General features: G+C 32.7%; 1 protein-coding gene across 1 annotated transcript in view; it reads left to right on the top strand.

The window, feature by feature from the left end:
• The window catches only part of LOC117114457, a 28,531-nt gene that overhangs the window by 486 nt on the left and 10,521 nt on the right, over nucleotides 1–17,524 (top strand). Inside the window, exons 2-4 of the mRNA XM_033258127.1 lie at nucleotides 11,146–11,393; nucleotides 12,928–13,129; nucleotides 14,410–14,595. Of these exons, the coding sequence (XP_033114018.1) occupies nucleotides 11,146–11,393; nucleotides 12,928–13,129; nucleotides 14,410–14,595 (636 nt within the window). The remainder of the gene's footprint in view (nucleotides 1–11,145; nucleotides 11,394–12,927; nucleotides 13,130–14,409; nucleotides 14,596–17,524) is intronic.

The following is a 17,524-nucleotide window of genomic DNA, read 5'->3' as shown; positions in this document are numbered from 1 at the left end:
GTGATTTAGAAGGCTTATTGATCAACTAAAAATCGAATTTTGGTCTACAAAAACAACACGTTTTGAACACCAAACTGCAATTCGTGTTATTGAACGTAAATTTGTCTGTTGGGTACTTACTTCATCATGAACAATTAAAATAAATATGTTTTTAGCCAGATTCTAATGGATGTTATGTATGTACAGGGCCGTAGCCACCGGTACGGTTGGTCAGGAACCACAAGTCTGTGAACTCTGGGGCAGGCCCGTAGGAAACAATTTGGAAGTGGGGTGGAGGAATAAGCAGGCGCAGCCACGGATATTTGAAAATTTTACTAAATAGGCCTAACAAGTCATTTTTCAATCAGAATATATTTTATTAAATACGACACATTTTCTTGGGAAAGGGTGGGAAGGGGGTGGGAAGTTGCCCTCCCGCCCCAGGCCTTCCTCTCCTAAATTTTGCAAAATAAAAAAAATGGTGAAAAAAAGAAAATTGTATTTAAATTTAAGTCTCAAGGTGGCATTTCTGGCAATCTAGAGTTGCCATAATCATACATTTTCTTATCTCAGACCCAACCTGGTGGGACTGAGATGGTCTACATCCTCTATCTGTGAAAGCCCCTCTCTGGCCCCCTTTATTTAAAATTCCTGGATCCACCACTGTACTGTACTGGATTTGAATCTATATGAAATGACACAAGAAGAAAATAAATCCATGTTTAATAGTCAATCCCAGTCAATTCGTATATTATGAGAGTACGCAGAAAAAAAAATCAATCAGTTTATCATCATGGTAAACACACAGTGAGCCTATAATGATACCCATGATGATCAAGAAAAAAGTTCATTTATATTGTTATGTTGAGTAAAACACTGATGACCAGATCAGTGGTGATGCCATTGGTGTCTGAGTGGCTACATCCCACTCCTCTTCCCTGTCAAGGGGAGCTCCCCTGCCGGGGAGGGAAAAAAAATTACGTGGTGTGAGACTCGTTTAAAGCCTTTTAAATCTCTAAATTATTATCAGAGTTCCCTGCCCAGGGGAAGTTCCCTTCTGGGCCCTTTCGAGGGGGGGGGGTTGGGATCATCATCCCCTTATTATTATTATTATTATTATTATTATTATTATTATTATTATTATTATTATTATTATTATTATTATTATCATCATCATCTCCTGTTAGATCTGTACCTGAAGATACCTACATGGTCTGTCTGACATAAATTTATTGACTAAATAGAGTGTCTACCAGAGAGAAACACAGGATTTAATTAAAACATTTTTTAACAATTCAAGTGATAGTACAATTCATATACAGCGTAATAAATAATTGATTATGCTTCAGGTTGAATTTAGTATTGTAAGTGTAATTAAACAGCAGTATGTTTCTCGAACGTTATTTGTGTAGGCATATGCCTACTCTATTTCCAAAGTTAATTCATAGCATAATTGTATCCTGTGTATTCATAGAACACGTTTTATTTAATTGCGTATTGTTATTCATTGCATTATATCATTCGTGTTTCTTTATTACATATTTCACAATACCCTTCACGTCGTGTAAATATCATTATCGTATAGTCATTGTTATTCCTTGCATTATATAATATTCGTGTTTCTCGCACTTAATTATTCATAGAGAATTAAGCAACTTATTTAAATCTTGAACAATATATCATTTGTGAAACAAAATGATAGGCTAAGTGTTATATTGAACAGTGGCATATCCAAGGGGGAACCCAACTTTTAATGTGAGAGTGCCATTTCCGGCCATCTAAAGGTGCCATAATCATAATTTTTTCAGTCCCCACAAGAGTTGTGGAGCTGAGGCGGGTGGACATTCTATTTGCGCAAGACCCTCCCAGGAAGCCCTCTATTTCGACTTCCTATCATTTCCGGGATGACAGATATAGCAGAATAAATAAAGTAAATGACTTAGAAAGCAGTGTGAGGGTTACAGTATAGATTTAAGTGGCGGAATCAGGGGAGGTGGACTGCCCACCCCCCTCTCCTAAATTTTTCAAAATAAAAAAATGTTGAGAAAAAAAGAAAAAAAGAAAATTGTATTCAAATTTATGTCTCACAGTGGCATTCTGGCCATCTAGAGTTGCCATAATCATACATTTTCTTATCTTAATCATCTTCATCTTCATCCTCCATCTGTGAAAGCCCCTCTATCCCTCTCTGTGCCTCCTTTATTTATAATTCCTGGATCCATCACTGTACTGTACTAGATTTGAATCTATATGAAATGACACAAGAAGAAAATAAATCCCATGTTTAAGAGTCAATCACCGTCAATTTGTATATTATGAGAGTACGGTCAAACAGTCTACACCAGATATTTCAAAAACCGGTCAGTTGATGTGAATGAAACTTACGGGCAAGTTCAATCAATTTACAAGGAAGAAATGTTTATGTGTTAGTGACGATCAAGTGAAGGGTGTAAATTTGAGGCTCTTTTCAATTTTTGAGGACCCAGACCTAAATATTTCTTTTTTAAAAATCAATGGGTGTAATTTAAACCTTGTATAACAGTTTGTCACGGTCGAGTAAAGAATTTTTTTGTGACGATCCGAAGTAGGGTGTAGATCAGAGGACCATTGAAAGGAAAACGTCCCAGACCCCAGATTTCGAAAACGGATCAACTGATCTGAATGGAACATTCGGAAAAAGTTTAACCATGGTTACAAGGAAGACAGTATTATGTGTTGGCGACGAATCAGTCAAGGGTGTAAATGGGAGGGTCGTTTAAATTTTTGAGATCCCAGACGTAAATATCTATAAAAAGTTGTTAATGGGTGAAACCCATTAAAATGAATGAAACGAAATAAATGAAACTTTCTATAGACCTAGTAGTTTATAAAGTTAAAGTAAAGATATGACCGAATTTTTGTGATGATCCGGCGTAGGGTGTGAATATGAGGACCTTTTAAAGGAAAATGTCCCAGACAAGATATTTCAAAAACAGGATCAACGGATCCGATGAAACTTTCGGGAAAGATTTACCCAAGTTACAAGGAAGATATAATTATGTGTAGCGGAGGATGCAGGTTAGGGTGTAGTTTTGAAGGGCGTTTATATTGCTTACGTCCCAGTTATAGATAGGCAAAAATGACATTTTGCAGAACAGTTTTTCATGGTGAAATGAAGAAATTATCCAATTTTGGTGACGATCCGCAGTAAAGTGTGAATGTGAGGACCATTTAAAGATTTTTGTTGACAGTTGATTAAATTATTTAAACCCAATTTGGTTTTCTAAAGCGCTTGAACCAGTTACAGCTAGGTTAAACTCAAAACTACCGTGATATGCATGAACAATTTTGCTTTCAGTCATTGAATCGCTATGAACTGAAAATGCACTTTCTTTTTCAAGGTCGGCTCATATGGCGGCTATTGTTATGAATCACAATGTCCTCGCTATAACCATTGGAGCCATAGTTCAAGTCTCACTTCGCAGTGAACTTGGTTTTTGTTTTTTTCCCACCTCATTAAAATCATATTGGTTTCCGTGTTTTTTCACTTTATTTCTTTTTGTTGCAATATCAACTTCATCTGTCATTAAATCAATGGGAAAAAGCCCTATGTTCTGTTGTTCAAACATACATAGCAAGTCTGGTTATTATTATTATTATTATTATTATTATTATTATTATTATTATTATTATTATTATTATTATTATTATTATTATTATTATTTATTTAATATTAATTTTTTTGCAGTTATTTAAGAACCTAAAATAGTGCCACTCCTTTGATTTTTCCTGACGCAAACACATCGAAATAATGGTTAAAAATAATAATAATAATAATAGTAATAATAATAATAATAATTATAGTAATAGTAATAATAATAATATTAAAAATAATAATAATAATAATTATTATTATTATTATTTGTGCAATTGTGTATTTTTTATAGGTTATTTCTTTTTTGTTAAGTTTTTTTTTAGTTAGGCTCAGGTATTATGCTCTATATAAATGTATTATTATTTAATTATTATTATTATTATTATCAATATTATCATCATTATCATTGGCATTATCATTTGTTATTATTATTATTATTATTATTATTATTATTATTATTACAAGTCTCCCTCCAATTAAAGACCACTTGCTGGACCGGGGTTTTGGTGGTCTTTAGCAGATTTGGTCTCTAATTAGAATTCCTCTAATTAAAGACCGGCACTAAAAGTGGTATTATTATCACTATTTAGAGGGAAATTAAGAAATGATATATTAAATGTAAGATCTTATTCCAAGTGCTTTAGAATGGATTTACAGTTACTGTATGCTGTCATTGATTCTTGATAAACAGCTTGTGGCTCTACACACATCAAGTCCTGTGCTCGTTCTGATATATAAATCTCCATTACAATATAACTAATAACATCTTGCTAATAAAACTTTGCCTATTCAATAGAGTACTGTATACAGAAATCATCATCTTAAGTTGTGTATTATTTTGATGTGTATATTCATATCATCATCACTATTTAAAAAAACTGTATTAAAAGTCACTATTTTGTAAAGTGTTCTTTATTTGAAGGGATTTTTTAAAAGTTTAGTTGGGTCTGCCAAAACCATGATACATTTAAGTTTAAATGTCCTACTAACACAATCGGTATTCAATAAGGAGCATGTCATCTTCACTAAAACCACTAATTATATTTTTAAGGTAGTCCTTATATAGAGGAGATAATTTTTGTTTACAGTAGTATTGCACTACTAGTAGTGTTGTTGAAAACAACAGAATTGAGAATTACTGCATGACCATATTTTTTTTTCACTTTTAATTAAATCAATTTCTTTTTATTTTGAATAGTTTCTCCCATGAATTCGTGCTAATTCTTTATCATGTATAGACTTGTGCTAAATGCGTGACAATATGGTCACGCTTGTGTTTCTGCAAAATATGTGTTTTTATCCAAAATTACTTTGAAATGCGGGACATAAATTCGATTTGGAGCAAACAGATTTAATAAACTGCTGATAAGCCGATATAAAACTTAATACATGATCGGTTAAGTTGTTTTGTCGCAAACTAGGAATCATTTTATGAGTTAAAGTAATCTTCCTTTAGTATGACGTCATAATTTAGTTGACTTGGCTTGTGTTCGCATCGTGTTACTTCTCTCTTTATGATATTTCGCTGTATTTAGATAATAGTTGCATTTCTGCAGCTTCAATGTACAAACATATCATGAGACAATATTTTTGCAACAAAATGTGTTCATTTGTAATAGTCTAGTAGGAACGGTGGGTTCCCATGCACCCCAGGATATATTTTTAAGTAACATTTTTGTAATCCTCAAAGTATCTTATGAAAGAATTTTGATGTTCCCATAAAAAAAAATTGTCCCATGGGGTGTTCAACACAATTTGAACCATGAATATTTGTCATAATTTTGTTCAGATTGTCTCACTCGAAATGAAATATGCTGTTGAGCTGAGGAGTGAAAGAAGTGGATACATCGTCAAGAGCTGATGATAATGTGAGCCCAATTATGACAAACATTAAGGGTTCAAATGTGTTTAACAGTGCTGGAATCATAGTACAGAAGGTGAAACCCAAGTTTGGAGCCAGCAACCAGGAGAAAATGCTCCAGACGCTAATTGTCTACGCATGAAGCAATATGCGCTCATGAAAGTGGATATAACCAAGATCTTGACATCAGTGTATATGGTCGTGTTGGGCCAAAATTGTCTGAAAGAGCTGCATTCATTTTTCCTGCGCTAAACTGTAAAGTGCAACCAAAAGTATCACATCTGGTTACTGACACGTGCAGTGGGGAGAGCAGAGAAACAACTTGTTCCACAATTGGTGATTTTTTTTCTCAAGTACTGGTGAAAAAGTCTTTTTCGAAACTCAACCATTCTACCCATATCAACCAACCATTCACAAACTATTTTGTTATCAAGAAGCCATGGAAGCAGTCAGAGGAAACCACCATCCATGGAGATTGGACAGGAGTATGTTCTCAAAACTTTTGAGGTTGGTGGCTGCATGGAAGTCCTCCCCTAAATTCCTAGCAGAGACAACTTATGTCCGAACTAACTTCGAATGATTTTAAATATTCTGGTGCCCCAAACCTAATAAGAAGGAAATGCATTCAATTACAAGCTGGAAGATGGGCGATCACTAGATATTCCATTGTTTTGTTTTATACTATAATAAATTTCCATGACCACATATGGAAACGTTTTTGCCACTTTTTATCATTTGCTAGTCCAGCTATCACGAAAGCAGCGAACTGAGGTCAAATCAACCCCGCTGTACAAGTAGTTTGGATCGACCAATTAAAATCATTTTTTTTGTCTATTTTCATTATGGGGTTAAAAGTACTAACAAATGGATTTTATATTTTCTTATTTTCCGTTAAAACTAACCAACCAATCATACTAAGTTTTATATCAGCTTCAAGCCAATGGGCCAATTCGAACAAAGCAATAGTCTGTGAGTGAGGGAGTAAGAAACGAGCTCGGAACAGCCGAAAACCTCAAATTTCTTGAAATTCCCTATCTATTGGCGTGAGAAGCTGTTATAAATCGGCGTATTCCGACAAAACTGTAGGGATTTTTTTCATCTTTTCTTCACGAATTGGTAGATTAATATTTTTTACATCATAATCCGTTTGGGCCATTACAAGAAAATCATAGATTTTGTACCAAAAATGTACTTTTGTGAAAAAAAATTTCAGTTTTCTCCAATGGTTAAGGCGACCATGGAGAGCAAATGATACAACGTTTCTATGTGGACCTTTTCTTTTGAACTTTTCTTTCAGAAATGTTATCACTGTCTTTAGTGTGTAGTGCATTTAGTTATTCCAAATAAGTGTGGAAATGATGAATAACATTAGTAGTAGTAAAACTATAAATGCTTTTAAGAAACTGGTTTGCTATGTTCGGCATACCGATTGAGCTTGTTTCAGATAATAGTTCCTATCAGAAGAGTTTGAACTATTTCTTACTAGAAATGTATTCAGCATACATTATTTATCATATCATTTTCATACACTATCCAGCATCTAATGGTGCAGCTTTCAAATTTGTGACCCAAGACCACAAAACGGCTGTAAACTCGCATCACCAGGTTTCGAGAAAAAGGGCCAAATAGACAGTATAACATTTAATATGACCAAAATGTGATTATGTCTTAAATATAAAGTATTACCTTTAGTCTTACTATTTTTTAAGTTTGGGTTCAATATTTCAACTCTAAACCCTAACATTTAGTAATTTTATGAAGGTCATTCTACGAGAAACTAAAACACCAAAAGCTATCGGATAATAATACGTTTATTAGTACTCGTATGCTATGTAAGTGATTTCAGAATAAACAAACAGTATAGTTATAAAATAATAGAATGGTCACAGAGCCAGGTTAGACCTCTGAGAACATTTTGGTTCTTTATAGTGAAGTTAATCTAAAACGTCTTCATGAAGTCATTCAAAATCGTGTACAAAATAGTTGAACAAACTTTAAAGAATGAAAGTATTTGCAGTGATTCGTACTGTGGTACGAAGCTTTTTGAGTCTTTTTCCCACGCTTTGCATGAACTGGTTGAGAAGACGCGAGTACATCCCTACTGATTGCGGTTTACTCTAATTAAATTGTCTCAAATTTACGAAAACAAGACTGATAAAAGTGCGTCTAGCTCGCGAACTTGCAAAAAGTAGCAGCTAAATTTGGTACCATCATAAAGCTAAGGCTATACTGAAGATGGTGATGTAAAAATGAAAGCATGAATCCATATGAATCTAAACTTTCTCTCCTACTATTCTAAAAATAGATTTTTAAATATTTTTTATGTCGTTTTTCAACGTTTTATTATTGATGCAAATTTCAAATTTAAACCAAAACATATATTTGTGTTTCCCAATTTATTTACAAGAAACGTATACATTTTGAAGTAATTCCGAATTTTCTGTAAGAAAAAAAAACGTGTTTTGATATAATGTAGTCAATTATATCATTTGAAATATTTATAGAGAAATTTACAAAATGTCTGTCTGACATAAATTTATTGACTAAATAGTGTCTACCAGAGAGAAACACAGGATTTTAATAATTAAAACCTTTTTTACCAATTCAATTGATAGTACAATTCATCTAGAGCGTGATAAATAATTGATTATGCTTCAGGTTGAATTCTGTATTGTAAGTGTAATTAAACTTGTTTCAGCAGTATGTTTCTCGAAACTCTACATTATTTGTGCAGGCATAGACCTACTATATTTCCAAAGTTAATTTATAGCATATTGTATCCTGTATATTCATAGAACATGTTTTATTTAATTGCATATTGTTATTCCTTGCATTATATGTACATCATTCGTGTTTCTTGCACTTGTACTTGACTCTTGCATATTTCACAATATCCTTCACGTCGTGTAAATATCATTATCGTATAGTCATTGTTATTCCTTGCATTAAATTCCTTGCATTATTATTATTATTATTCGTGTTTCTTGCACTTAATTATTCATAGAGAAATAAGCAACTTACTTAAATTGTGAACATTATATCATTCGCAGAGACCTAATAATAAGATTTATCTTTCCTAAGATGTACAATTGTCCTACGAAATTTAATTTGGTCAGTGCTACCACCTGTGTCCAGATCGGAATGGGTGGTGACAGGTTTGCCAGACTTCTATTTCCAGGCATCCAGAAGTACCATATTTCCAACATAGACTCTATCTCCATGCTAACTTTATTTCTTATGGCTGCCCCTTGAGGGAAGGGGCTAGTGACCCTACAAGTTGTCAGCATCCATTTCTGGGCATTCAGAGTTGCTAAAAAAAGGTTGTTCAACAACCATCATGGGTCTGGAGTAGATGCTCTCAGACCCCACTAATTTTAATTTTAAAATCCTGTATCCGTGGATAGGGGTAGCAGGTCTTTTTACAACCAAAATTGTTTGCCCCACCCCCTGCTCTGACTAATGGCCGGACCACTTGCAAAATTCTTCCGACGGCTATATAACATCAGTATTGCTTTCATTAGGCGGCGGGAGGGGGAATTTAGCACAATCCCATCAGCCCTTGGCCTAATTTGATTTACATCACTAGTCACACTGACGTAGATTAAAATGACTATAACGTTAGACGACCGCAGTGTGAATGAAAAGGAGATTGAGTATTGTACGATATAATAATGAATGTTATTAGATGTCAATAATAATAAATACATAAATAATATGTAAACAGATAAACAAATGAATAAATTAAAACAAATATACAAATATATATAAACAAATAAAAATGCACAAATAAACAATATGAATAAAGAGAAAAGCAAACAAATTAACAAATAAAATAAGCAAATATACATAAAAAAAATGAACAAACATACACATTCTGGTATCACTGGGCCTAGGCTAGTTCGTGGCCCAAGGTCTAGACCTGTCGTCAGCAGGTCATGGTCAGACCTTGTTGCTTGCGCGAAAAAAATGCAACCCTTTAATTAAAATCAGCGATTCATCGTCGACGATTCACCTGTTTAATCATCGACGATTCGCTGTTTCATAATCGACGATTCAAACTTGTTTCATAATCGACGATTTACTTGTTTCATCAACGACGATTCACTTGTTTCATCGCCGACGATTCATTTGTTTTATCATCGACGATTCACTGGTTTATATCATCGACGATTCACTTTGTTCATCATCTACGATACACTTGTTTCATCATCGACGATTCACTTTTTTAATCATCGACAATTCACTTTTTATCATCGACTATTCACTTTTTTCATCATTGACGGTTCACTTTTCATAATCGACGATTCACTTTATATAATTGAAGATTCCCTTTTTTCATTATCGACGGTTCACATTTAATCATCGACCATTTAATCTTTTCATAATCGACGGTTCACAATTCACCATCGACAATTTAATCTTTTCATAATCTTCGGTTCACTAATTACAGTATCATCAAATTGTTGCTCGAACGGCGTTCCATAGAAATCGATTCAAGTTTTGGGATAAAGTGCAGGTAGATAATTTAAATTTTAGGAAATTATGTTTTATGCAATCACGAACGTGAGAACTTTAACCTAATAATAACATGTTTTATGTTGTTTGTTGAATGGACTTTTTAATAATAATATTACAGTCTAATATGAACACAACATAAAGAAGTCCGCTTTGTAAATGCTTATCATAATATACAGGGAATTCCGATCTTCAATCAATGTCATTATACGGCCTACACATGTTAGATCCAAATTCCAAGACATTACGTTTTTGACACACACCAGCGAGAAAAATTTAAACGTAATAATGTACATGTTTTATGTTATGTGTTAAATGGTCTTAGTTAATAATATTACAGTTTAAAATTCATATTATAACAACTTGGTCATAATATAACTTATTCTTAAAGGAAGCAGAATAGCAATTCTGTCAACAACTGTACCCACAACAGTACATTGCGCAGCCGATTTAATTACAGTCAATTTAATTAATAGTCAAACAATGCAAAAATGTATTGAATTTTTGTCTATATTTTTGTCTTTGGTTGAGGTAGGTGGTACTTTTGACAGAAAGAGTTGGACTTTGCCAAACCACTTAAATATATTTTTAATCATTTTATCTCTCACCCTGACCTCGCCATGGCGAAAAATGCGAAGGTCTGGATCCACGCCTGCATGTATTGATTTAAGTAGGACCATAGCATTATTATTGTTCGTTCATAGGTCTAATCTTAGATTTTTGTCAATGTCAAAAGGCATACCAAATTAACAATAATGCTGTGAGTAACAATCTTTCTCTAGAATAAACCTGCCTGTTTTGACTTCAAAGTGTTTGTTTTGTTTCATCATAGCCCTGATGTTAGTTTAAAACATATTGTATAAAAACATATATATTTTTTAACTATGTATTAGATTACTACTAAAGAACATCGTTAAAATTGGTGTATACAATGATAAAATGGCAAATTTTATCCGGGGGTTCCGGCCGTGAACCGCGACCGGGGGCCCTTGGCGGCCCCCAGGTACCCAGCCTCGGTACTCGCTTCGCTCGCAACCTGACCACTTCAATTCTCGTGGCTACGGCCCTGATGTATTAGGAAAATAAAACTAGGGATTCGTTTGACTGATGTAACTGTTGCCACTGCCTTTTCTTTTTTTTTCTTTTTTTATCAACAGATGTATCGGCGACGTCTTTTATCGTGCTTGGTTATATGTGTTGGCATACAGATATTTCTTGGTCTGTCATATATTCTATTTGAAAGGAAGTATTATACGCATTCCATTGGGAAGTTTGTGCTAGAGAACAAACTGGAGTTTCAATACTCGGTGGACATTCATTCGAAAAGAAAATCAAACAGGTCACGTGATCATAGACAACAACTACATAATCATAAACGTCACAAATCACATGGATTATCAAGAAGTAATTTCCTTTATATTATTATTATTATAGAAAGATTATATTAAGATATATATTATATTAAGAAAGATGGAAATATAATGAATAAATTTAGTGTTGATAAAAAATAATAATTAATATAATTAATTTTAATGTGGTCAATGGGGATAATACAATTAATTATCTATAATAAAAATATTTAATTGTCATAAATTTAATCATACTTCGAATAATTTTAATTAAATTAATGATTTTTATTTTATAATGGTAATTAAAATATAAAATAAAGTATGTTAATTTAAATACAACATCCAATTAAGAACAACTAAGCAAAACAATGACGACTAAATAATATTGATAGTTTATAATTAGTACAAAAGTAATATTTATTCGCTATTTCTATTGTTTACTATCATTATAAACGAATGATGTGGTGTGTTCTCTTCTATTCTACTGGGGTTTTTTTTATATAGTTTTTGTTTCTGCTCCTTTTATACATCGAAATTGGAATCAGAATTAAAATATATTCAGTCAGTCTGTAAGTCAATCAATCAATCAATCAATATTATATTGCTATACAAAAATCAAAACTTGGAAAAATGTCCGAATCCTTCCACTAAATTTACAAAATGCCCCGAGTATCAGATATTGTTTTAAATCACGTATGAATTATTATTTTTCAATTAAAATAAAAAGTGTCTCAACAATCTTCACAATATAATTTAATAGAATAATGGTCAATGAGTAAATAAAATAAAATAAAAAGATATATAATAATAATGGCCTAGTGGGGAAAAGGTTGATAATCATTGCTTTTCAATTTATTTAATTTTGTGTTAGTTTATGGTAGTTGCATTAGGTACCAGGGCCATTTTAAATAATAATAATAATAATAATAATAATAATGATAACGATAATGATAATAATAATAATGGTAAGTTTTGCATGATGATTTGTATTTTTAGGTTTAAAAAACACAATTTTTGCTCAGGTCCTGAAAAGGTTGGTCTAGATTTTTTGTTTTTTTTTGCTTGGACCCCCTGACCCCCAGATTCGCCAGTAATCAATTAATCAATCAATCAATTAACATTATGCTAATAAATATTCTTATATTATTATTAGTATTATTATTATTATTTCAGTTAATCGAGCAATGTGCTGTCGTAACTAGCTCTCCTATTGAGCTATTAAATGCATGCAAAGAAGATAATATTATGGAGGTTTCTGAAGCTTACGAAAACGATAACGAATACGTCATCGTCATTTTCGTCATTTATGCCCTAAAGCATTCTTAACAATGCATGTACGACCTGAATATGGATTCATGTGAAAGGTATGGAAGGCCAACTTGTGATAGATACGCTACTGCAGGGGATGGATTGACTAAACGTTTGATGACGTAACCATATTCGTTATCGATCGTAAGCTTCCAAAACCTCTCTAATATCTTATATGCATTATTATCGTAAGTACAAAAGAAACAAAATTATATGCATATATGTGTAAATTTAGACTTTTGCTATGAACTTTTTCAGATAGGTTAGTATTTTTTTTTCAGATGACGTTTACATAAATAGTACGGATGATATTCTGAACCGATTGATAGCTAATGAGGACAGTCTCTTTTCATCTTCAATATGGACGGATTCGGAAAGCAAGTGTAATATTCCGTATGTAGATGAGCCGAAGGGTCTTTGTCGGAACATCTCATGGCAGTGTAACTACAGTCCAACGTTTACAGTCCAAGACAGAAGTAAAAGGTCGGTTGGTATAATAATAATAATAATAATAATAATAATAATAATAATAATAATAACAATAATAATAATAATAATAATAATAATAATAATAATAATAATAATAATAATAATAATAATAATTGGAGGAATTTCATCTAGTCTTTAGTTGAATTAGTATACTGTGAATAATTCTTCAATAATAAAAGTTTAATAATAATAATAATGGTAGCTGTCAGCGACCGAAACTGTCACTTAATCAAAACTTTTAGTCTATACATTGGAGAACCATTCACAATATACTAATAATAATAATAATAATAATAATAATAATAATAATAATAATGATAATGATAATAATAATTATTATGATAATGATAATAATGATAATAATAATAATAATAATAATAATAATAATAAGAAAAATAATAATGATAATGATAATGATAATAATAATAATAATAATAATATTAATAGTAAAAACTAATTATTATATTATTATTATTAACATTATTATTATTATCATTGTTATTATTATTATTATTATTATCATCATCATCATTATTATTATTAACAGGCTTTGGGGCATACATTATTTGAAAAACGCCATTATAAAAACTAGATGATCATGAAATAAAAACATTTTTACAGACATTAACACGACAAAACGGAACAGAAAATAAATCACATTGATGAAGATAGTGAATGGAGACTAACACAAATACGAGATGGTTATATTCAAACAAATAAACACATTTGAATAAGAACGAAAGGTTAAAGTGCATACGTTTAAATGACGGACATTATATTGCTTATTGAGCGTGTCAACGATAACATAAAATTTCCCTTTTATTTTAATTAGTTTTAATATCCATACTTTGTTTCGAAGTTGTATTCATTGTTCCATTTCATTTCAGTACCTGGTTAAGACTTTCGTATTATCACTTGTTAATGAAAATCGTGTTCTAAACACATTTTGTAGTTTTGATTGGTTTGTATGAGACGGGAATAGCTTAAAATATAATTTATATTTCTACTAACCAATATACCGACGGATGTTTGTCTTTAATGTGATGTCGGCAGAGTATAACTATTATTATTATTGTTGATATTTATTATTAATATTATTATTATTATTATAATTATTATTATTGTTATTATCATTAATAATAATAATAAGAATAATATTATTATTATTATCATTAATAATAATAATAATAATAATAATAATAATAATAATTATTATTATTATTATTTTTATTATTATTATTGCCATTAATATAAATAATTGTTATTTCCTTCAGTACTTTGAAAGTATACTGTGATGGCTTATTCCGAGTGAATTTTATCAGTCGCGAAGAAAGCGAATTCCCACATTCTAATCATGAACATCACAAGGACGCTGTTTATCGCACCTACGAAGGTCCAACTGAAATCAACTTCACCTCGCAATATGCTGACGTAATCTGCAGTAAATCGGTGAATGGCAAGTAAGTACGGACAGCATTCACACTGGGCATGCGTCCAGGTCTGAAAACTTTGAATGGTGCTTAAGCCCTGTCCAGACCTAAATATGGTCATGATAACATCACATCATGACTATATATGGGTATACAACTTTTTTGTTTTTGTCAAATAAAATTTCATAGTCTGAACAAAGCCATAGCAACTCTCACATTATCGCGACCTAGCACTGCGACCGTACCAACCTGCGGTCTTATCCGTCTGAAGTATGACCAAAGAGTATAAAACTGCAAGAGGTCCGACTGCCCTTATTTTGTATACAGGCAATGGAACGTTAAAAAGTACTCCCACGAAGGGGCGTGTCCTTCATAATAACGTAAAAGGCGTCCGTATCGAACGCGTGCTGCGTTTCGAATTCCAGCATACATTCTATAAACGCGCAGCACGCGTTCGACATGAACGCACTTTACGTTCTTTTAAAGGCCACGCCCCTTTTGGGTAGTAATTTTTGAAATAGGATTGCGTTCCAAATAATCCCCGGCAGTCGAATCTCTTGCAGTTTTATACTCTTTGGTATGACCTGCCCTCTTGTCATTTATGGGTGGAAAGTAATAATGGCCACATTAGCCAAATGATTACGACACGTGACGTGTGAGAGCGACTACGATTCGTAGTGTAGGTCGTTATAGTGTGATAGCAGATAAGAGCAACTTGCTCGTGACAAGGCAGAGGTCGTGCATGGTCGCGGAGTTTTCAACATGTTGAAAATTTATTGCGGTTGGTACTGGTCGCCAGTCAACACATTTTAATGTAATAATATGTAAATACAGTATAGAAAACTTTTCAAAAAGCAATTTGCCCATTGAAACTCAACAAACGTGAATGTGTTCAAGAGCATTCTAATCAAGTGTGTGGCAGCGCCAATGTGAACACTTTGTGGATATTAGGCGCTATATATACATGTTTTGATTAATTGATTGATGGATTGAAAACTTTGTCCTGGTTATCAAATTACACTGCGTCCTCTTTCGGTTTCGAATCACGAGGCGTCTCTAAACAGTTTGGTGGTATTATCAGTGTTCAAAAAGTAAATACATAATGTAATGTAAATTTAAAGATGGAAAACTTTTCATAAAGCTTTGTCTAGATTATCAAATTTTCTTTGACATGAAACTGTTGTATGCCTAAAAAATTATGATATGCCGGCCCTATACTGTAAAACCTCGAATTGAAGCCCAGTAGGCTTATCTCGACAGGAAGCCCATCTCAAAATGAAGCCCCTCTTTAGTAGGCAAAATTAGCCTCGAAAAGAAACCCATAGACTTCTTTTCAAGCGTAGGCTTCTTTTTGAGATAGTACAGTACATACACTGTGCATGAATTTCAGAAAACAAAATAATTATTAAATACTAGAAATTGCAAATTGCGAGTGAAGTGCTGCGAAGTAAAACTGCATAAAATGTTCTTCAAACAAAACTATTTATGCGAGTCAAGTGAAAATAATGAATAATAAAAATATAACAAATAATATGAGACACGACCCATTGTCTATATATAGAACAGTGTTGGTACCGTGTACAATAGTGTTCTGCTGCAGTGACATCTCGCTGCTGGCGACTCGCTGCTGCTGGCGATGACTCCCTGCTGGCGAATCGATCTGCGCATGTGTATAAAATGGTATTTATTTCCGAAAACAGTATGCCAGTCTACAACAAGCGTCGCCTAAATGTAATAATTAGCACGTTGAAATAGGCTAGTAAATAAGTAAACTGGGTTCGTAAATAATATTGGCCTCAATATATTGTGGCTGAGACATGAGCCGATTAAACGTAGAAATAGGAAACCTAGAAATATAGTAAAAACGCTGAATAGTACTCCAGCGTCGCGACATGCGGACGTTGGTACGAGTAGGTTAGTCTACAAACGTCGCCTAAAGTAATTGATTTTACCTGGCAGAACGAAAGAAGGAAACTCCGCTTCTCAGTTGTCTTAGGCGCAGGTTTTTTGACAAACAATGACCTTTCAGAGGTCAAATTGCTGTCAAGAATATAAATTGGCTGCTTCGCAGCAACAAGCTTGCTTTATTCAGTAGTTTGGGTTATTTATTTATTAAATACACTCCATGGTACACATTGATGTTACAGTGGCCTTTTTCTATTGTGTTATAGGGGCCTAGTACAAATTCACCAACCAAAATAAGCCCCTTTCTTTACTTTGCAAAAGTAATCTTAAAAAGAAGCCCATCCAAAGATTTCAATTCGAGGTTTTACGGTATAATGGTCAGATGTCAGATGTTTGAATATTCATGTTGGTAATGAAACCATTGATGAGATAAAAACATCCGTTATTTAGGACTTCAAATTGATGAAAACCTTACCTGGAATGACCATATTCGAAAATTAAATAAAACTATTGGGTAAAAAATTAACATCCTAAATAAATTGGCAGAAACACTAAATGAATCTCTTCTAAATATTCTTTATAGAAGTACAATACAACCCTGTATGGACTATGCAATCTCAGTGTGGGGAACTACGTCTAACAAAAACAAAAACATTCTATTAAGGCTACAAAAACGAGCTGCTAGAATAGTTCAAAATAATTTTGATTTTATAAATTTTCGTGGAATTGATCTTATTAAGCAAAATAATTGGAAACTTTTTGATGAACGTAGAGATTACGCCCTTGCATGTTTAATGTACAAATGTATAAATGGTGTTGCGCCTTCCCGCCTATGTAATGATATTGAAATGGTTGTTGACCGACATGGATATTCTACGAGATACGCTCACTCGCTTAATGTTATCCCCCAATTCCAAATTGCTCTTTAATGAATGGCTCTTTAAAAATCTCTGGAGCAAAACTTTGGAACAAAATCCCAATCAGAATTCAAGAATGTCAATCTCTTAATTTATTCAAAATTACTTATAAGAAACACTTTTTCTGATTATCACAA

The sequence above is a fragment of the Anneissia japonica genome, unplaced genomic scaffold (genome assembly GCF_011630105.1).
Source record: "Anneissia japonica isolate Jap-2015-1 unplaced genomic scaffold, ASM1163010v1 scaffold1374_len1023071_cov147, whole genome shotgun sequence".
In the NCBI taxonomy this organism is placed as follows: domain Eukaryota; kingdom Metazoa; phylum Echinodermata; class Crinoidea; order Comatulida; family Comatulidae; genus Anneissia; species Anneissia japonica.
This window is presented reverse-complemented; position numbering and strand designations above follow the sequence as displayed.